Raw genomic sequence first — 21,426 nt, 5'->3', positions numbered from 1 at the left:
AATGTACAAGCACACACTTGGGGGTCATTAGGATCAGGCTGGGGGTGGCTGTCGGGTGTGCTATATTTTTAGTCCCATACTTTCTAGATAACACTTACATACTACAGTGCAACCTCGTTATAACGAAACGGTTTATAACGAAATAGTAGATATAACGAAGGAATGACGATTTCCCTAGGAAGCTCTGTCAAAACAGGCTATAACGAAGTTATGGCTATAACGAAGTAATCGCCAGGCCCCTTCAGCTTCGTTATAACGAGGTTCAACTGTATACATTGTTAGCAACAGTCTGGAATGTAGAATCACCCACATGTGACTGCGATGTTTCGTGAATGATCCAGTAATGTCTAGTAATCCTACTCCAGATAACTTGTTTCAGAGGATGTTTCAAAAAATGGTAATGATGTGTTTTGATGGCAATAAATTGAGAACAGGTTTATAAACCTATAAACCTGTTCTCAATTTATTGCCGCCAAAACACATGAAAAACAAAGCTTTACATTAATATTGCACGGCCTAATGCAGTCTTCATAAAGGTTAAATTTGAGGGCATATTCCTGGCATGAAGTAACATAAGCCCCTCTGGGCACAAGGAAGACGCAATGTGTCTAGCCTTTGGATTGGCCTGTGTTTTTGTAGTAGGTAAGGATTTAGATCTTAGTGCAAATCCTGGTTTTCAAGAATTTTTTTTTTTGAATGAAGGTTGGGAAATGTGTCGTAACTCATAACAAAATTCACTGTTAAATAGACCTTGCAGTGCAAATTTCTCAAGCAGCTGCTTTTGTTCTGTGCACAGCGCAAGACATGACAGTATTTTTGCACCTTTAAATGAAGGTAAACTACTTATTGTTTAAATCAGCTAAACAAAGTGGCCTTCCACTACTGACAGTGTCAGCACTTTGCAGTGACTTTTTATGGTGAATGTTAGGTGTGTCACCCACTGAGCAAGCCGTTGGTGATTAGGTAGGCACATAGTTTTATAGCATTAGTAGCTATAGCGAGACCCCTTTCTTTGATCTCATCTCATCATCATCGGCTGAAATGACATCATCACATTGCAAGGCCACATGACTCTGTCTTGTCGGCAAGATCGGAATAAGGCAAGCCAAAGCAGGAGGGCGCGGGGGGCACCATCACCTAGCATGGTCAAGCTTAAAAATACTGGAAGGGAAAGCACCACGGATGGCATTAGGGGAAGTCACTACTGCTTTGCTTTTGTGTTTTCTCTTTGCTCATCCAAAACTTCTCCTTTAATTCTTTTGCACTCACTTGTGTACTAAACAGAGTTTTTGGAGTGTTACTTTGGTAGCTGTCATAAAAACTTGGTAGAGACAGTGCTTTTTAAACACACTTTATGCATTTGAGTAGTGTGCTTGCATTTTGGGTTTTTTTTCTTGCTTTTTTTTTTTTAATGTCACCTAACAGGGTTTTTGCAAAGACTGGGGGACTCTGGGTGCTTTGTAGAACTTATTAGTGATGTCTGCTTTCAGCACTTAGCATCCTGCCTTGCACATAGTACATGCTAATTTTGTGTTGGTTTATTATTTTTGTTTTTACTTTTTAATTGTAGAGCTCTGTGAATAGTGAAAGTTCAGTTTAAATTGGATTCTAAATGAATAGGTTGAAAAAGCTTAAAAAAAATGGGTAAGTTGGTTTATTGGATAACAAATATAGTGTCATTTAGTATTCATGTAAAGAGGGAGAAAGCAAGTATGCCTGTTCGTTCCCCCCCCCCCCCCCCCCTCTCCCCCAAGCAGACAGGTGTTTGGCAGCTGTTTCAGTCAGGGATATGCACCTCTTAAATGCCTCTTAAATGTACACGACATTCTTGCTGGTGATAGATGCAGTCATTACCAAAATTTCTTAGGCTGCATTTGGAGCGGGCTACAGCAACATTCCCACTCAGCCACTAGCCCACTCCATCTATGGTACCGTGACTTAGAAAAGTTCAGCTAAGACTGCACATATCAAGACGTTGATGCAGTTATTTTTCAAAATTGCACATACCTTTATGTTTTTGCAACGTGATCTTTTTGCTGCAAGTCATTTGTGCTATCTGCAACAAATGAAATGGGAACAGCAAAACGAGAAGATTTTAGATGATGGAGACTAAATGTTCACTTTGGTGGCACGAAGACCGCTTTGAGGAAATGTTAATGTACGCACCCCGCCTGCATTTTTTCTCCAGGAGCTAATATTTTTGTATTCTTGTGTTCGCATTATTCGCGTTTCATTTGTTGCTGATGGTACATAAGGCTGAAACCTGCAGTCATGTTGTGGATAGCACACAGATCTGAAAATGAAAGCTCTGTGAAAGAAAGCCAATACGAATAATGGGTAGCATTTGTGCCTGCTTCTTCCATTTCTCTTTCATGGGAAGAAAAGCACTGCTTTAGCCTCTGAGATAAATGGGAACAGAGGAGTTGCAAACCTTGGAAGCTGCAATGGTGTGACTATACATGGTGTGTTGAACTACTTGTGAATTGCAGGACTTCAAGTTGATGAATGATGGTTGAATGAAATGTTTAGAGAGTTTTTGTCCAGTTCAGATTTTAAACTCTGATATTTTCTGAGGTCTTTCTTATTCTGAATAATATCCAATACATATAGAGAAAAAAACTTGTGCAGAGATGTTGTTGTACTAGTATAATAGTGTCTATTTTTTAGATTGATTTATGATTTATTTTGGTTTGGTTTGGTTTATGGGGGTTTAACATCCCAAAGCGACTCAGGCTATGAGGGACGCTGTAGTGAAGGGCTCCGGAAATTTCGACCACCTGGGGTTATTTTGTTACATGTTACATGTTACGCAGTAGAGTTTTGTTGCTTATTTTTTGGAAGTTGTTAGTCAAAAGATAACAGTCTGGCTCATGATTTGTCTATATCTTTCAGGTATGCAGCACAATGGCATCATGCTTGCTTCTGCGGCGCCACCTAATGGTGTGGTCTATATTTGCACCTCGACTTGTCTTTCAAGTGCTGTCGGCGGGTTTCAGCATTGTTGCAGCCATCGGGGGTTGTATAGTGTCTCGAAGAACAGTGTTAAGAACACAGGTTTTGCATGTAGACTGACCTCTGTCATTAGCAGTGTAGAGTTCCAATTTATTCAGGTTGTCTTATCTATGAACTTTCAGGCTTCAATGATGGTGTCGTAGATTTGAGGAATTAAAAGTGCGTACACTGTGTCGCAATGCTATGCATCATATTATTACAGGCTGAAAGGGAAAGTAATGTCATTCACCTACTTAAAACGTCAAGTTTCTGTAATGCAATATTGAGAAATTTCTACTTTGATGTAAACCTTTGCTTCCTTTGCAAATACCTCTTCTGCGTGCACATTCCAGGGCGAGTAGCAATACTCCTGTATATTTTGCTTGTTTCACAGGGCTCTGTTTTATCAGGTGCCTTCATGTGTAGTCGTGGAGCAATAATATGGACCATGCTTGAGCGGTAAAACCTGTCTGATGCGTTACCTGGCAAAAATTAATGGGTGCTTGCTATTACAGTAAAAGCTCATTAATTTGAACCCCATTAATTCGGAAATACGGATAACTTGATTTGCTGGCTCATTCCCAACCAACGCCCATGTAAATCTGTGGTGTCGGATGCTCACTAATACGAACGCTACGGTTCTCACAACTGTTTATTCAATTGAGCGCCTTAATGGAGGCCACGTCCAGGTGTTATCAGCGCAGCAAGAAATCGCCAAAATGGCCTTACCCAAAACCCGAGTTCCATGCTGCAGAGTCGCCCGCGCACCTCGGTTGTGCGCACGACAGCAGACGTGACAACGAACGGACACCCGGTTTCCGATAACATGTCAAGAAGAGTCCCGACTGTGCCTTTTCGGTTTTGCTTTTCTAAGCTTTGTGTCAGCCCGTGATGACTGCGGCTCCACCAGCCAGTATTTACCAACCAACCTAACCCAGCTGAGCACCGTTTCGGACGCTGATTGCCAAGTCGCTGGTGTCTTCTTTTTTTCTCGTCGCTTCAGCGCCGCTGCTTCTTTCAGTTTAAGGGGTTTAACGTCCCAAAGCGACTCGGGCTATGAGAGACGCCATAATGGAGGGCTGCAGAAAATTTCAACCACCTAGGGTTCTTTAATGTGCACTGTTATCACACAGTACACAGGCCTCTAGCATTTTGCCTGCATCGAAATGCGACCGCCACAGCCTGGATTGAACTCGCGTCTTTCAGGTCAGCAGCCGAGCACCATAACCTCTGAGCCACCACGACGACACCGCTGAGCCATTTCCTTTAGTTTCCTTCACTTCCGTCCGCATGGTTCCGTTCTTCCAGTGGGCCGATACTGCGCACTTGTCACGTGCTGTTCGCCGTTTGTGTGGTGAAGCTTCCAATGGGTATTACGTGGTAGCGGTGGAGCTCCACCGAGTCTCACCATGAAGGATGCGAGGGACCTGTAAGATTTTGGAGCAGTTCGGCTTTGATGTGCCCGACACTATGAATGCAATAAAGCATTGATGGGAATGTGAAAAATAGTCACGCTAGTGTTGTGTCAAAAACAGGCAACCGTTGTACAGTCTTTCATCAGATAAATTTACCATGATGCAAGCAGTTCTTGAGACTTTTTAGGGTCATTCGATAATTTGAACTTTTGGATAATTCAAACATTTTTTTTTTTTCCGGCGCCTTGGAGTTAATAATGAGCTTTTACTGTGTGCGAGTAAATGCCACATGCACATTTGGCCATAAATGCAGAAAACCTTTCTGTTTTTGTTACAAAGCATAAAAGATGAGTTGCAGTGGTGAAGCATGGTCCATATTCTGTCCATGACTATACTTTTCTGAGTAACTAGTCATTAGTGCCTGTCATGAGTATCTTGTCATTGTGGAGTGCCCCATTTTTATAATCAGTATTCTTTGGATTGAGACAAAAGACGAAAACTTCTGAAATAGTGTGTATTGGTACTTTAGATCAGGCTTCCAAGTAGCCTTGTGATTATTTGTCTTTGCCGTTTGATTAAACTAGGTAGGTTACCAATGAAGAGACATAACCAACATTGCCAACATAATGTGATTTGTTGAGTTCTCAGATGGACATTGTTGTTGCCATGAACTTCAGCACTTTTACTGAAATTAAGATTTGAAATAGTATGGGCCAATTTTCTGCTCTCACATAAGTTTTCATCAGTTCTTCTGGCAGTTCTCTTCTCCTGGTGGCAAAATTATTCTTTTAGTCCTACATTTGGCAGGTCAGAGGTCATCACTGGGTGGCGAATTATAGATTGTTTCAGAAATTGCAAGTGCATGAAGGGCGATTTTGTTTTGTCTGAGATTAGCATTTTACTGCAGGTGAACTGTGGTAGCTTTCGATTTCCCTCATGTTTAGAGGTATGGTTTCTGTATATAGATTAGATTCATGATCCTTGTCTTCATTTTGAAGCTTGTACAAACAAAGCCATTTTTTAATAGGACTGAGTGCATTATTTCGTGTTATCATTTAGGTTCTAGTTGTGCCAACATACTCACTCTGTTATGCACACTTTAGTTTCACTGAGACAATGAAACACATTTTGCTAGAATTGCCCAGCCTAAACAGACAAATGAACCTTTTACTAACCCAATGTGGAGATGAGTGACTCAAATACCTTTGAGGCTGTGAAACATATTAAGGCCTTTGCCTTACTTATTGCAGGAGCACAAAGATTTGAACATATTGTCCTCTTTTCACTAAGAAATGAGGGTTCTTGCAAAAAAATAGCACCTTTATCCAAATTGGAGAACTTTACTTTCATATTTCTTGAGAGCCATGGTAGTACAGTGAAAGCTCGTTAATTCAAAACTCGATAATTCGAATTTTTGGATAATTCGAACTACACTACTTGGTCCGGCCAAGCTCCATAGAGATCTGTGTATAAAAAAGCCCGTTAATTCGAAAGCGAGTCGGTTCCGTTACGGATAATTCGAACTACGTGCCACCGCGTCTGGGCGGCTTGGCACACAGCATGTGGCCAAAAAAAAAAAAAAAAAGCACCACCAAAGCACCTCCTCCGCATAGTTAGCTGCGTATGTCCTAAACGGGCACAGAAGATGGAACTAGATAAAACCTTGGAAAAGTGGGTAAAGCTTAAATGGCACCATCACCGGCGCGGTGGCCGGCGGCACCGGAGGGTAGGGTTTGGCGACCGCACTGGCGGCTGCCTACCCTCGTTTCCGCGCAACCTCCGGAACTCGCATCTAAATACTCGTTAATTCGAGCCCTGTTAATTCGAAAATACGGATAAGCACTGTCAGCGCGGTCCCAGCCAACGCCCATGAAGGCTATGACTTCGGACCGGCGCTACAAATTACGAGCGAAAAACTTTTTTTTTCTTTGGGAGTGTCGTCCATGCTTCCACCCATCGGTCGGACGCGACGGAAGCACGCGCTCAGCCGCGAACAAGACGCCCGCTTTTGAACTAGGCTTGCGCAACCGAACAAGCGCTGGCACTTTGCCAAAGTTCGCTTCCCCCTTGCTGGAGCTACCCCCCCCCCCCCCGGCCTAAGAATCTGAAAAAAAAAAAAAAAGCGTCAGCCGTTAACGCTTCCCTCCGTTTGGCACCGTCACGGCCCACAACGCATTTCTTGGCGGCGCGCCAAGATGCTGCGCAGCGATAAGTCGTTAACGCTTCCCTCCGTTTGGCACCGTCACGGCCCACAACGCATTTCTTGGCGGCCAAGATGCTGCGCAGCGATAACATCACTTATCGCTGCGCAGAATCTTGGCGCGCCGCCAAAAGCGTTGTGGGCCGTGACGGTGCCAAACGGAGGGAAGCGTTAACGACTGACGCTTTTTTTTTTTTTTTTCAGATTCTTAGGCAAAAATCGGGGGGGGGGGGGGGGGGGGTCATTATGTGAGTGGGTTTGTTACGCGAGTAAATACCCTACATATACCGTAATGCAAATGGTTCTTGTCGGTTTTTTCGCGGCCATTCGATAATTCGAACATCGGATAATTCGAACTTTTTTCCCGGTCCCGTGAAGTTCGAATTAACGAGCTTTTACTGTATTTTAAGCATTTTTGTTTTTTCATTTCCTGCCCCTTTTCTTCCATAGCCTGTTTGTCCCCTAACCCCCTCTTCTGGGCGGAGTAGCATGTTAGCAGCTTTAATAAACATGCCAGCTGAAATGTCTGCTTTTCAATAAAGAGCTCTTTTTTTCTCAGTCTTATTTGTTGTGGCTGTTACTTCTTTGCAAGAACTGGGTCAGAGTGAAAATTTTTTCACCAAGGTGGTATGGGCTGTTTTTGAAGCAAATGTAATGTGCTCCTGATGTGTTGCTATACAATCATCAGGTGTGAGGCTGATATGTGTGCAGAACTTGGAGGCATTTTTATTTCGTCGGAAAATGCACTGTGGCTTTCCGGAGATAATTCATGACATCTGTGAGGCACTGTGTACATTGATATTGTGCTAGATTAGAGAACTGAACCTAATTTCTGCCCAAAGGGCCTGAAGATGTTCCACAATGAAGGCATTATTTCTGTGTGGCAGTGTTGGCTTACATCTGAAGGGGCTGCCATAAGTTAAAGCACTAGTCGGTAGTAAACTATGGAGCTTTTCTGCAAAATAAAAAAAAATCTGTGCTTCGAAGCAATGAACGCGTTAGGCTATTAGCTTTGGTGCGGAGAAGCTATCCAAGTTGGGCTATTTATCTGATGAAAGTTTGGAATAGACAACTTGACGTCAAAGGGGCGTGGCCTGATGGGCGAAATTGCCTACTTTTGCCCGTGAACCAGTTTTGCATGCGTTGACACGTTTCTTCTCCCTATTGGAGCCACCTTGGAAAACGTCGCACCTACTACCAGAAGCCACATGCTTGCCCACCAGACCAGAAACATGCGCTGATGACTTAGGCCAGGAGAAGTCTGGTGTGAGATTATGTTCAGAGGAAAAATGCAGGGCGAAATGCAAGAGAATGCTCATATTGTGTCATTCTCTTCTTATATGAATTCTCTGCTTTTTTACATAATATGGTCACTTGTTGCATGCATATTATTTCACTTGGGTAAATACTTTAGAAGGACCAGCAGCTGACCTAAATGGGACATGACATTAGGGAGAGAATGAAAATATTTTGTATCAATATAATTTTTGCATAGATAAAATATGGTGTGATGCTAGCATTTATCTGGAAATGTCTGTGTCTATTGCTAAATTCAACATGTTTGTTTTAAAAAGTTATTGTTTTATCAGTGCACATGCTGTCTTTAATCTGTCTTCTAATGCAAGGCATATTGGTAAAAGGTGGCAGTGCCTTAGCAGTGATGAGATGAATGGCACAACAGCAGCCACCCTCAGAACGTGGCAGCACCCATCAATGCTTCTGTATTCATTCGTATAGAGCAAAATACGTGCAAGTATATGTGTATGAGCAGGACCTGCTGACAGCTTCTGCTTGTCATGGAACTTGCTGTAAAGTTTCGTTCGTGGACAGAATGTGCTTCCATGGCAGATGCTGCTGTCGATCAGAAAGCAGAAAATCGCTGCTGCTGAGTGGCTGGCTGTGCATTTGCAACTCATTATCACCTGCACTCGTGACACTCTGACATTGTAATTAACGATTTGCCTGCTTGGATGTAACACTGACATCACTCATAGAAATGCAGTAATGAGCAGCTCATGTGGCCAACAGTATGCACCTATTAGTTATGGTAGTTTCATCGCTGCTGTCCTGCCAGCTGCCATCTGACCCTGCAGGACTTCTGGTATGGTGAGGGGTCAGTTGAAGTATGCAAACAAAAGCAACAAAAAGGAAAACGAGAATTAAGCGGACATGCTCAGTGCATGGTCACTGCATACTTGGTGCACAGAACTCAACCTCAGTAAGCATTAAAAAAAAAATGCTTCCCACATTTTAAGTTCAAACAGCGAAATGCCATCTGAACAGTCACAGAGAAACACCTATTGCAGTGTGCTATAGTGTTCTCCTAACGGCCTTGAATTCTTCAATACATAAAGCTGTGCACTTCAATCAACGTGGCGCTGTGGCACTATGTTGTTTTATTCCTGTCAATTCAGGTGGTGAAAAGTGCTCTCCTATAACATAACGAAGTTGCATAACAAGCAGAACACTATCAAGTGACCCTAATATTAACACAGAAGTAATGCAGCAGTTAATGTTTCATGTGCCAAAGGGACAGTGGCATTGTTCAAAGAAACATTTTATTACTGCTGTCATGTTTGGTTGTTTTTTTTTAAGTATATTTTGTGGACACCAAGCTTTCTGTTGTTCGAAAAGAATTAGTCTTTAAAATCAGCTGTCGGTCCCTTTAAAGTGCGTATTTGTCTACACTTATCTGCTTAATTGAAATTCCTACTCTTTCTGACTCTGAATGGCTATATTTGGACAAGCAAGTCAATCATGACCAACCTCAACTTTTTGTGGAAAACAAGTGCTGACCAGAGAAAAGGTAGAGCCTTTTTTATTTTGCTGCCACAAGCCATTGGGGTTAGCTTTAGCCAAGTTTTGTACCATCCTGCATTTTATAAAAAGTGAAGACAATGCAGGAAAAGAAAAAAAAAACTTTTAAGCGATCTTTGGCACATCGTTTGAATGCATTAGCTGCCAAATGTTCATTATATCAGAGGTTGACTCACTAAGCTGGTTACATCTGAGGTGCAGGCAAGGAAGTCCATTATATCTGATGAGGTGGCACACCTACGTTTGGTATATCTTAACACAGGAAAGGTAGTTCTATCCGAGGTTCTAAGGTTCTTTATATCCAAGGCAGTATTCTAAGTTCATTGCCTGGTGGGCAGGACAGGTGGGCCACCTGCCACTGACTACTGACAGGCTGCAGTCGACATTTCCACTTGTACCGAGCCCTCTAATGGTAATGCATTTATAAGAATGAGTCTGCATGCAGTTCAGAGCTACTCTGAGACAAAAATAACAGCTTGCCAGCATCCTTCCGGAAATATACTTAAGTATATCTAGTTTTTTGAGCACAAACAAAATTTAAACAATGGTAGAGAACTTGCCTCAGCGCAGTTTTTTGTGCAGTACAGTTATTCATTCTCCCACCCACTCACAAAGAATTAAATTTTGCAATTTCAAATTCCATTACCGAGAATAATAACCTTTTTAAAACAAATTCAAGGTGTATAGGCCCACCACACTGGCCCTGTGGGTTTCGTTTCAAGCTTTTGATCCCAAGATGGTGGGGTTAAATTCTGCTTGAGTGTCTGCAGTTTGGTTGAGGTTAAATGTAGAAGTGCCAGTATGCTGTGCAATGTCAGTGCAAGTGAGAGATCTCCACATGTTCTAGATGAATGTGCAGCCCTGAATTACGGTGTCCCCCATAGCCTTGTGTCGCTTTGAGACATAAAACCCCACTACCATATACCGAATTTTCAGGGGAACAATTCATTAGTCATATATTCCATGCCTACCAACAATTCAATGAAGCACAGTGGTAGAGAGCACTTCGAGCAGATTAATTTTGCATTACCAAGCGCTTCAAACCAAAATTGGGGCGAGCCACACCAGTTAAACGAATTTCTTTGCTTCTGCTGCTTTTATCACCTGTTGTCGTCACTGGCGGCGTGAAATCATCATCTTGCATTATCGCTGATTGAATCCTTCTGCTAGCAGCCCTGCACGAACATGGACACGTAGGAAAGACGAAAAGGTATCGCACTGCAACCGACATGGTTGCCTGCCTGCTAAGTATAGTGTACCGCTAAGGCTAGCCGCTGTTTGTGTCTTCTCTTGAAGCTGGACTTGTGAGTTGGCTCTGTGCAGTGTCAGCTTTTAAACGATACAAACTTTCTCAAGAGTTCTACTGCTGTTTTTTTTTTTTAGTTTTTCTGGGTGATTAGCATACTTGTAGGAGTGGGAAATAGTCATTTGAGCGTGAAGCCTTAGGCTGTATGTATAGAAATAGAAACCATGAAGTGCTCATGCAAAACAGGTAGAGTGTTCAAATGCTTGTGATCACTGCAAGTTGGACAAGCTGCAACGGAGCATTATTTATGCTTTCTTTTTGCAAGGTACACTACCCTAATAAAATAAAAAAGCATAGCAGACAGTTTAGCAGACAGTTTAGCATGGTTAAGCGCGGAATACTGTGCAGTAGCACTAGTTATGTTGGGCACTCAAGGTCTTTACGTGCTAATGGCATTTGACCTAATGGCCTTTCTTTACCGAGAAGTCATTTACTCTAAAGCTTTTGACCTAAAGTCCTTTACCCTGAAGGTATTTACTTTGAAGTCCTTGAACTAAACATTAAACACTCTAATTAATTAAGCACTTCATTGATAGCGGACTTTGAGCGGCAGCTGTATTCATTGATTTTACAAAAGCATTTGATACAATCAATCATTGCATACTTGTTTTTAAAACTAGGATCGCGAGGAATTTGTGGGCCCACTCTAACATCACTAAGTAATTGCCTCGCTAACAGAATTCAGTTTGTCCAAATACCTAATACTTTACCCCAACCAATTACAATTAGCAGGGATTTGTTCTAAGCCCCTTCCCATTTTTAATTTACATTAATGCGTGGTTTGGTTTATGCGTTTTATTGTCCCAAAGTGGCTTAGGCTGTGAGAGACGCCGTAGTGGAGAGCTCCGGAAAATTTCGATCATCTTGGCTCTTCAACGCCCAGTCAAAAACCAATAGATCCAATTGGAAAATTTCAATCTGAAACCAACTGGTCGAAAACCAATTGTGTTTTCGCCACCAATTGGGCTTCGACCTATTGAAACCAACTGGTGCTTCCATTTAGAAATAGTTGGTCACTCTACTGGCCCACCAATTGAACTCGAATGGCATACCTATTCGACTCAAATGGTTTCAACTGGCCAGCCAAAAAAATTATGATGACTGCTGCGAGACTTATGCAAACAATTCTACAAGGAAATTGAAATTATAATGACACACTTTTATGAAAATCAAGCAGGACTAAGAAGCATGCATCACACAGGATTACTGGCAAACGTATACCAACATAAGTTCTCAACATATATACATCCACAGAACACACTTTTGCAGTCACTTATATACCCTAATCGCGAGACCCTATTGCTGGGGCCAGGAGTGGTTGACAATTAAGTGAAGTTATCTTATTTACGAATGACCGTGGTGATGGTGGAATTGATGAAAACAATTCAGGAAATTAAGCTGCTAATACCTCTTTTACAAGAACCTAATTAGATTAGTGTTATATTTTATAGACAGCTGTATATATATATATATATATATATATATATATATATATATACACACATTTATCAGTGAGGGATACATCACTGACTTGCACCTAGATTTTCCGATTGGATCGTCCAGTTGGAACCAACTGTAGCTTCCAATTGGGAGCTCCAATTTGTTTTGAATGGTTCCAATTGGACGATCCAACTGGGAGTGCTGGAAGCAAGTGGAACCTTGCATACCAGTTGGGTAATCCAACAGGAAATGCAGAACCAATTGGGATGCCCAACTATAAATAGGGAAAACAAGTGGACTACCCAGTTGGATTCATGAGCCCTATTGGCTGACGTATTGAGTCTAATTGGTTTCAGTTGGAACCAAATGGTAAGCCCAATTGGACCCATTGTTTTTTTTTTTTTTTGACTGGGCATGCACTGACATCGCACAGTACACGGGCCTCTAGCATTTCGCATCCATCAAAATGCGACCGCCGCGGCCGGGATCGAACCCGCGTCTTTCGGGTCAGAAGCCGAGTGCCATAACCACTAAGCCATCGCGGCGGCCTAAACAGTTCAGAAGAGGAGTCTGTGATGTTCACGATGACCGCAGGCGTCAGCGCAGCATCCACCCGGATTCTGCTCAACGCCACCTCCTCACGGTGAGTTAAACCGCCGGGAGGGTTGGATCCACGCGGTGGAATTGGAAGCACGCGTGAAGCGACGGAGAAATTCGTTTTGAATTTTTGAAATGCGGCGTCTCCTACGGATGATTTCAGTAGAGGCAGCCGGTATGTCGCTTGCAGTGGATGGGACGCGTTGTCCGCTTCCAATGAGGAGTAAAACAAGATCCGTGTAAATGTGCATTCATGGTAAGGTCTTGTTTCGAGCCCTAGGCCACTCGTAAATGACGCCAATGTACTCCCCGGTGCGCCGTCGGAGCGCTATGTGGACGGAAGTACAGTAGAAGGTACAGCCCCTTAAAGAAGGCCTTCCAGCCAATGGCGTCGACCGATTTTCACGACGCCATGGTTAATCCGGTTAGGCCATGGTGTGGGGTTTTAATAAAGGAGATAAATACGTTTTCCCCGCTTAACCGTGGCTGACACAGTTCATAACCGCTGGACCCAACCCCATGATCGTGTACGCTACTGAGCGCACGCCGAGGCGGGCCTGCTAGGGGACAGGGACGGAACGACGGAAAACGTGCATGTTGAAAAGTTCAAACATACACCTCGCACTCAAGAAAGTATGCCGCGCAGGTCAAGGGTGTCCGCAGAACTTTGTGCAGGGGTGGGGGGTCACCCGATACGCGGCCGGGGATGGGGGAGGCGGTAGGTTAGCACCAAGAATTCGGCGCTATTTGTGGTCTAAAATACCCACATGAAACAAAAAATTACAGATAGAGTGCTAGGCTTGGAGAACATACACTGGACTTTATTAATGAACGAAGAATTAAATCAAGCTGTGTAGTTGTTTTTTGCAATTAAGTGCATAAAAATAGCCGAAATTCTAGGTGCGGGGGGCTTCGGACGCCCATGCTGCAGGTCCTAGCGATCAAAATTCACGCTAGGCCTAGCCCTTGTCAAGTCCGGACAAAGAGCGTTCCTCGAACCAGACAAGCAGTCGTCCAATGTTCCAAGAGCAGGCCCCACGTACGTTGGGCTGCCAGATGTGAAGTTTTAAAGGGACACCGAGATGCTTTCCTCAGGGCCGAATAATATCATTAAATGGATTCATTGTGCGTTCCAGAGACCAGTGCAAAAAGAATTATTGAAATCGGAGCATGCAAACAGAAGTTATTTCACTTTGAAAATTCAAAATTAAAAGATCAGACTAAAACGCGTTTCTCTTGCCCATTTCACTCACCCAGTATTGAGACTGGGCGCTACCAATGAGAGCCGCGCCTGACACACCCAACGGCCCACAGCCGCGCATTTTGACGGCGTCGTCCCCCTGTGTACGCGCCGCAGACCGTAGGGTGTGCAGGCTAGTTGGTGATCCATAACATGCAGGGATGACGAACTCAACGAAGCCCCCCCCGATGTTTCTTTGTTCGTAGGATTGAAAGGTTGTCTCCATCTCCTTTCCCCCTCCCCTAACCTCGCCTCCCGTCTCCTCTCCGGCCTTTCTCTTCACATTTGTGGCCAAGGTGTGTCCACCTTTTTTTTTTTTTCACTGCCTTGGCGTGGTTTGAACAACTGCGCTTGCCTTCACGAAAGTCTGAAGCGGGATGGAAAGTGTCGCCTCTAGCGTTATTCTTATTAGATTTTGTTCGCTTTCACTGCTTCTTTCCAGTTTTTGTGGCATTTGATAAGCTTACAATACTCAGAGACATAATATTTTGGATCCATTTCGCGAGTAGAAAGGAAGAAGGTTACAACTGGATGCCCAACCAATCAGAAAGGCAGCGCCCAGCGACACCATCGGCTCGAAACGAGCATTTCTGGAGAAGATTAAAATATTAAATGTTACTATTTCGGCAACCTCCTTGGGCGTTTGCGAGTCAAAATGTCCTTAACTCTGCATACAAATAATAAAGCCCGCATGCTCTATCTAGTAGCAGGGCCCCTTTAAAGGGGTGGAGACACCAAATTTATGGTTCGCGCGTTCTTAGTTGCAAACGTTTCTTATGGCTCCAGGAAGCATGATACACACTCAAAGATTCATATATTCACAGTGAATAATTTATTATAGCATTTTTAGGTGAACGATTTTCGGTTTCGGTTTCGGAACGCCGAGTTGTACAGTGACGTCACAGAGGGGGAAGATCAACTGCTTCGCTTGGTCACGTGGGCCCACAAAAGTTGTGACGCACCTACTGCTGCATCGTCTGCTTTCCCACACACGTGCTGACCAGCGCATATGAAAACAAACAACTGCACGTCTAGTCCCAGCAGCTCGGATTCTGACAGATCTGATTCCAACGAGTGAGGACATCGACTTTTTTTTTGTTCGCACGATAATATCGCCTTCGCGGGTTCGCGTGAGGATGCGAAACACTTTGCAAAATGCCAGTAAGCATCGCTGCGCCGCTCTACCCAAGCTGCGCCCACAACCGGTGTCACACTTCGCTGCCGTGCAGCAGTACCTGAGCGCTGCTTGGGATGGTGTACAAATATCACAAGAAAAGACAAGATCGCCTTGTTATCAGAACTGCCAGCTATACTCGAGCAGCGACAAAGCATGTCTGCTTATGTTGGGAGCTTTCGGCAACGGCACCGCTCGCGGGCGCTCCGGGCGACGAGCTCTGCTGCTGCCTGGCTGCCGTGGTCGTCGCTAGGCCTATAGCCTGTTTAGCAAGCGGCCGGCGCTTCGGAAGTCGCCTGCGCTATAATAAAAGGCCTACTTTTCACAAATAGCTGTAGTGTTAACAGAATCATCTCACAATAAAATAATAGTATGGTCAATCTCCTCGACGCCTTCGGCAGCGGAGCTAGCGGGCGCCAGGCGAGCCGGACCCCGACGTCGCGCCAGCGGCAGCTGCTAGGCGCGGTTGTGAGAAATTTGCTCATATCACAGTTGTTACCTCTACTAGCAGCTCAGTATTGGTCAGCGATCCTCAAAAATGACACTTTTTTCACATTTCTTGTCCAATGGTTTATTATTTACGTCAAGAACACTCTTTAGCTCGCTTTTATGACGTCGGCAGACGGTATCCAGGCTGACCTACCGGCCGGCAGACTCGGCGTACTTCACGTCCGCACAAGAAAATACAAACAGCCATGCCACCAGAAAGGATGCTTTCTAGATTCGAGATACGACAGCAGGCATCTGTGCTAAAAGTGGATCTTTCGGCAGCGACACTGCCTGCGGCAACGCCGGCCGACGACCTGCGCGCTGGTCCCAGACTGCCCTAGTCGTCGCTAGGCCTAGCTGCTTTCGATATCGACTCCGCAGCTGAGGGAGCTTCGGGACTGGCCAGCGCTCAGAAACGTGCTCCGCTCGGCACCCCTTTACTGTGAACTCGTCCCATAATAAAAGATATGCTCGATTTCCACGACGTCTTCAGCAACAGAGCTAGCAGACGGCAGGCGAACCGCACCAGGTAGCAGCAGCACAAAACCGGCTATGGGATGAAATTTGCTTGCATCGCAGTCATCACTTCTACCAGGAACTCGGTATTTGCCAACGATCGTCACAAACGATGCATTTTTGATATTCATATATCCCAGGGTTTGCTATGAACGTGAACAAACAATACTATCGCGTTCTTCAGATGCCGGCGTTCGGCACGAAGACTGGCGCAGGCCGCCCGGCTCCAAGGAGTGCGCCCTATGTCATCATGACGCTGCCGCTCTCCGCGCTCGCATTGGCTGCCGCTTCCCGTCGTCGTTGCCGCGAGCGGCCCGCCGTTGACATCTAGCAGGCCGGACGCAGGCAACGAGCTGCAATCGGACGTTGCGACGCTGTTCGCAACGGCGCGCCGCAAACCGAGCGAGTGGCGGTTAGCAGCAAACGCGGCTCGCTGGTGCGTCGACTGCGCTCACGCGGCTGTGCCCCGCTCATCGTACGTCACTGTATTTTGGTATGACGTCACTAAAACTTTATTTTTCTACACCCCTTGTGACGTCATGGTTGATGGCGCTAGCGAATGGGTCTAGGTCGTGAGAGTGAGCATTTAGGTAATCTTTGGAACCGAATTAAAATATTTTTTAAACGTTTGTTGCGTCCAACACCTGGCAGTGACTGCCCTTGCATACATAGGAATCCCATAGCAGGCTTTTTATAGCTTCAAAATTTGGTGTCTCCACCCCTTTAATGGAGGAGACAGATACGTTTTCCTCGTTTAACCGCGGCTGACGCAGTTCAAAACAGCCGGGATCACACCCTGTGATCGCGCGCGCTTCTGAGCGCACGCCGACCACGGCGGGCCTTGCTCTGAGGTAACAAAGGAACGACACTCTGGCTGACACAAACAGGCATTTACTGCTACAACAACAATATCGCCAGCTACCCAAGCAACACAGGTAATGGGCCCAATATTGGAAACGCATTGGCGAAGACGGGTCCTACAAAGGTTGCATGGTTGGTTGAAGGGGTTTAACGTCCCAAAGCAACTAAGGCTATGAGGGACTCCGTAGTGAAGGGCTCCGGCAATTTCGACCACCTGGGGTTCTTTAACGTGCACTGACATCGCACAGTACACGGGTCTCTAGAATTTCGCCTCCATAGAAATACGACCGTCGCGGCCGGGATCGAACCCGCGTCTTTCGGGTCAGTAGCCGAGCACCATAACCACTGAGCCACCACGGCGGGTTGGTCCTGCAAAGGACCAGAGTGAAACCGTCCATTTGCAATATTGGGCCGATTGCCTGTGCTACTTGGGTAGCAACAAAATACGCTAAGGAATCGAGGGCGTCCGACTCATCAGCATGGTTACGAGCGAACGTTTACCTACGCTAAGGCAAGGGAGGAACTCTGAGGCCGGGCGGGACGAGCTGACGAGATAATGTTCCCACCATGAGGCCTCGCATCGCTGGCGGAGAGCGGAGCGCCGTGCCTGAACGTCAGCGCGCCGAAATCCCCAGCCGAAGAGAGAGTGTGCTCTCCCGCGCGCACGCTGCAGTCACGCCGTACGTAGCGCTCATGGATGGATGGATGGATGGATGGATGGATGGATGGATGGATGGATGGATGGATGGATGGATGGATGGATGGATGGATGGATGGGTGGGTGGGTGGGTGGGTGGATGGATGGATGGATGGATGGGTGGATGGGTGGGTGGGTGGGTGGATGGATGGATGGATGGATAGATGGATGGATGGGTGGGTGGGTGGATGGGTGGGTGGATGGATGGATGGATGGATGGATGGGTGGGTGGGTGGGTGGATGGATGGATGGGTGGATGGATGGGTGGATGGATGGATGGGTGGGTGGGTGGGTGGATGGATGGATGGGTGGATGGATGGGTGGGTGGATGGGTGGGTGGGTGGGTGGGTGGATGGATGGATGGATGGATGGATGGATGCTGAACCTTTTAAATTGGGCGGCGGCTCAAGCCACCTAGCCATGACTCATGAAATTTCACTCTTGTCTTGATTTTAGCCTCCAATCCGATAACCTTCGCTTGGTTACTTCTATCCGCTTAAAATCTATTTTGTTGCGAAAGCAACACTACGCTAGTCGCCGAGCCATTTCGCGGAGCTCTGGAAAGGCCAAGCTGCGCATGCGCGAGGAGCGGGTGACATCACATGGCGCACAGCTGGCGCACCGGGGCCGCCGCCAGAGTCGCCGCCGCCGCCGCGCGCTCTCCATCGCCTCGTCGACAGTCTCTCTCTCTCTCTCTCCCTCTCTGATGTGCAGTAACGATTGCACATCGCCATCTGCGTGGTTTGTGGTGCATATAAAACTGGCACTGGCTTAGCTCTGCTATGCTAGGATATACGTAGCGTGAGGTGAGGGTGAGGTGTCCACATCTCGGTGGACACCTAGCTGAACCAGAGGGAAGGCGCATAACTGCCCTCTTTGAACAGTGGACACCTCAACTATGCTTTAAGCTAAGTGGCGGTAGTGACAGGTGTGCGCTGCATGCGTTGGCATTGACAACGTTGTGCCAGAAACGCGGCGCTGAAGCCATAGGCCATCAGCGTTCATTGTGTTCATTGGCGTTGGCGTTGTCAACGTTTTATACTGCGATCATTTTAAGGAAAGGAAGGCGAGCGCGCGCGGCGAGGCACGCCAGCTGTGCGTAGTGACGTCACTTGCTCCTCGCGCATGCGCAGTATGGTCGTGCAAGAGCACGCGAAACGGCGAGACTGTGGGCAATGCAGCTCACGCAACAATATATGGCTACGTGCAGATGTTGCTTTCGCAATCCTCCAGGTTTAACCAGAGCGAAACCGCAGCCAAATTTTTTTCGCTCACTGTCCTTAAACCCCAGTGCTTTAAATAAATGAGCCCCGCTGCTTTAAACTGTAGGTTGAAGCCCTTTACAGAAAAGTATCAGGTGTTCAGCCGTTTCCGCCTCCTCTCCACACGCACCGCATAACGTGTCCATCTCGTGGTACCTGACTCGATATATCTTAGTCCGCAAAACTCCCGTCCTGGTCTCGAACAACTAAGAGCTTCCCCTAGAATTATCGTAGCTGTTTTCTTTGGCAATTTCCTGCTTAAGCATTCTGTATGTTCCCAGTGCCGATTTTGTCAGCATTTCTTTAACCTTTTTCTTAACCGATAATTGCTGAATTGCCCCCCCAACTGCTGTCCACGTATTTTCTTGTCAACTTTCTAGTTCTCTTTCTCCATTTTGTAGCGACATTCCTCATGTACAAGTAACTGTAAACTTTCCTAGCCCATTGCTTTCCCCTTATTTCTCTCCATCACTCCTAAAATTCTATCTTACTGCTAGCTTCTCTGCTCTCGAACGACGCCCATCCCATATCAACCTGCACCCCCTGATTTGGTGTATTGCCGTGTGCTTCCAAAACAAGCCTCCTTACGCCACGTTTGATTTCTAATCTCGCTTTATCCCTGCCTTCCCCCCTCTTTGTATCTATCTCACGCTTGAACATCTGGTGACCGCATTGCCGAAAGTCAAACTAGGAACCATCACCCCTTTCCAGATCGCTCTTACCATTTCGTTCCTATTGTATTTCCACAATGGCCATTTTTTATGACAGCTGCATTCCTACTAGCTTTTGTCATTACATATTTCTCATGCTCTGTCAGATACTCAGCACCGTTGTTTATCCACACCCCAAGATACTTGTACTTATCCACAGCCTTTAGCGTGATCTCCTGCATTGTATGCTCGCCACCCTCATTATTAAATGTCATGACTGCAGATTTTTCCTTACTAAACTTGAAACCTAATCTGTCTCCCTCTGCACCGCAGATGTCTAACAACTTCTGCAAATCTTCCTTGTTATCAGCCATTAGCACTATATCATCCGCGTACATCAGTCCCAGTAATTGCTGTTTAATCCATTCGTCTTGCTTGAAAAAAGAAAGGTTGAAGCCTAGTCCGCTCTTCTCTAGTTTGGTCTCTAATTCTTGTAAGTACAGAGTCGGTCACACTTAGCGGGAACAAGGCTCCGCGTGGCTGCTGGAGCACCATAGCGACCAAGCCGGTAGCAAACTCGTGCAAAGGGGCAGATGACACGATGCACCACGTCGAGGTCTCTCTTCTCATGCGCCACTCTTCAGTGAGTCATGACCGCGTTTGTTGCAATGGCACTCCACACTTGAGCGGCCACGCAGAGCCGTATTCCCGTTAAGTGTGATTAACCGTGTACAACATGAAGAACAATGGCGGCAGAGGATATCCTTGCCTAAGCCCCCACTGTATCCCTATAGGCTCCGATACATTTTTTCCCCATTTTATAAGCACTTTGTTACCTTTATGGATATCTTTTAAGAGATTAATTACTCCATCTTCCACATCCAATGTGCCCAGTATGTCCCACAAATCCTCTTGAATAATGCCATCGTAGACTCCCTTGATATCCTGAAATGCTGGCCATAGGAGCCTGTGTTCCTGTTCAGCAATCTCTATACACTGCGTCAATGAAAACAGATTGTCCTCCAACCTCCTGTTTCCGGAACCCATTTTTTAGCTCCCCTAGCACCCACTCATTCTCCAGCCATGCCTGCAGTCTCTCCTATATAATCTGCATCACATCACTGTTTTGCAACGGTAGTTGTTTATGTCAGTTTTGTCCCCCTTCCCCTCATATATCATGTGCAGTCTTTGTCAAAAGTAACCAGGCTGCACGTTTTTTTCTTCTCAGTCGTATATTAAAGCTATTATGCCAGCCCTCAAGCTCTAAATCTCTGTATGGTAAGAAGAACCCCTGTTCTCACCTTCAAAGAACTTTTCTATCTTTAGGGAAGCCGTGAGGGCTCTGTTATACGAATGAGAAGCAAACCATGCAGCCTGGTTACTTTTGACAAAGGCTGTACATACTGCCTAATCTCCATCCATCGGGGGCTTTCCCATCCGTTATAATTTTGCTCACTACCTCTCTTAATGTTTGCTTCGATTTTGGTCCTAGCATCTTTGCTAACAATTGAAATACCATCTGGTCCTGTCGACGTTCTACCAGGAATGTTCTTCTCTGCCCTTTCCCACTCTCTTTGTCCAATCTAAACAACTGCAGTGACCGGTCTATCCTCCTTCGATAAATTATCTGCAACATTTCTTTGTTTTTTCTTAAATTTTCTGTCATCCTTGTTCCTATATGTTTCATTGCTTTATCCTCTTCTAGCCGAATACCCTGATCTGTAATACCTTTGCTCTATCTGGAATACCTTTGCTCTAGCCTAGTCTTATT

The 21,426-nt window shown here is 45.6% G+C and overlaps 1 protein-coding gene and 1 pseudogene across 4 annotated transcripts in view; one reads left to right on the top strand and one right to left on the bottom strand.

Moving 5' to 3' along the window:
* PIG-O (phosphatidylinositol glycan anchor biosynthesis class O) overlaps positions 1 to 21,426 on the top strand; it is a 63,191-nt gene that overhangs the window by 25,585 nt on the left and 16,180 nt on the right. The window contains exon 11 of one of the 4 annotated variants that reach the window (XM_089580852.1): positions 10,597 to 10,963. The exons of 1 other annotated variant lie outside the window; for it this stretch is intronic. In XM_089580852.1, coding sequence (XP_089436978.1) covers positions 10,597 to 10,620 — 24 coding nt within the window. In that variant the 3' untranslated portion in view covers positions 10,621 to 10,963. Of the gene's footprint in view, positions 1 to 2,380; positions 2,689 to 2,892; positions 6,488 to 10,596; positions 10,964 to 21,426 lie in introns of those variants that run through there. 2 more of the 4 variants (XM_089580849.1, XM_089580850.1) reach the window with 2 other exon arrangements.
* LOC149351491 (uncharacterized) lies at positions 13,510 to 19,930 on the bottom strand (annotated as a pseudogene).

This window comes from Amblyomma mixtum, chromosome 3, assembly GCF_055824585.1.
Source record: "Amblyomma mixtum isolate Tamu chromosome 3, ASM5582458v1, whole genome shotgun sequence".
Classification (NCBI taxonomy): domain Eukaryota; kingdom Metazoa; phylum Arthropoda; class Arachnida; order Ixodida; family Ixodidae; genus Amblyomma; species Amblyomma mixtum.
Note: the sequence above shows the minus strand (reverse complement) of the source record. Positions and strands in the feature narration are given on the sequence as shown.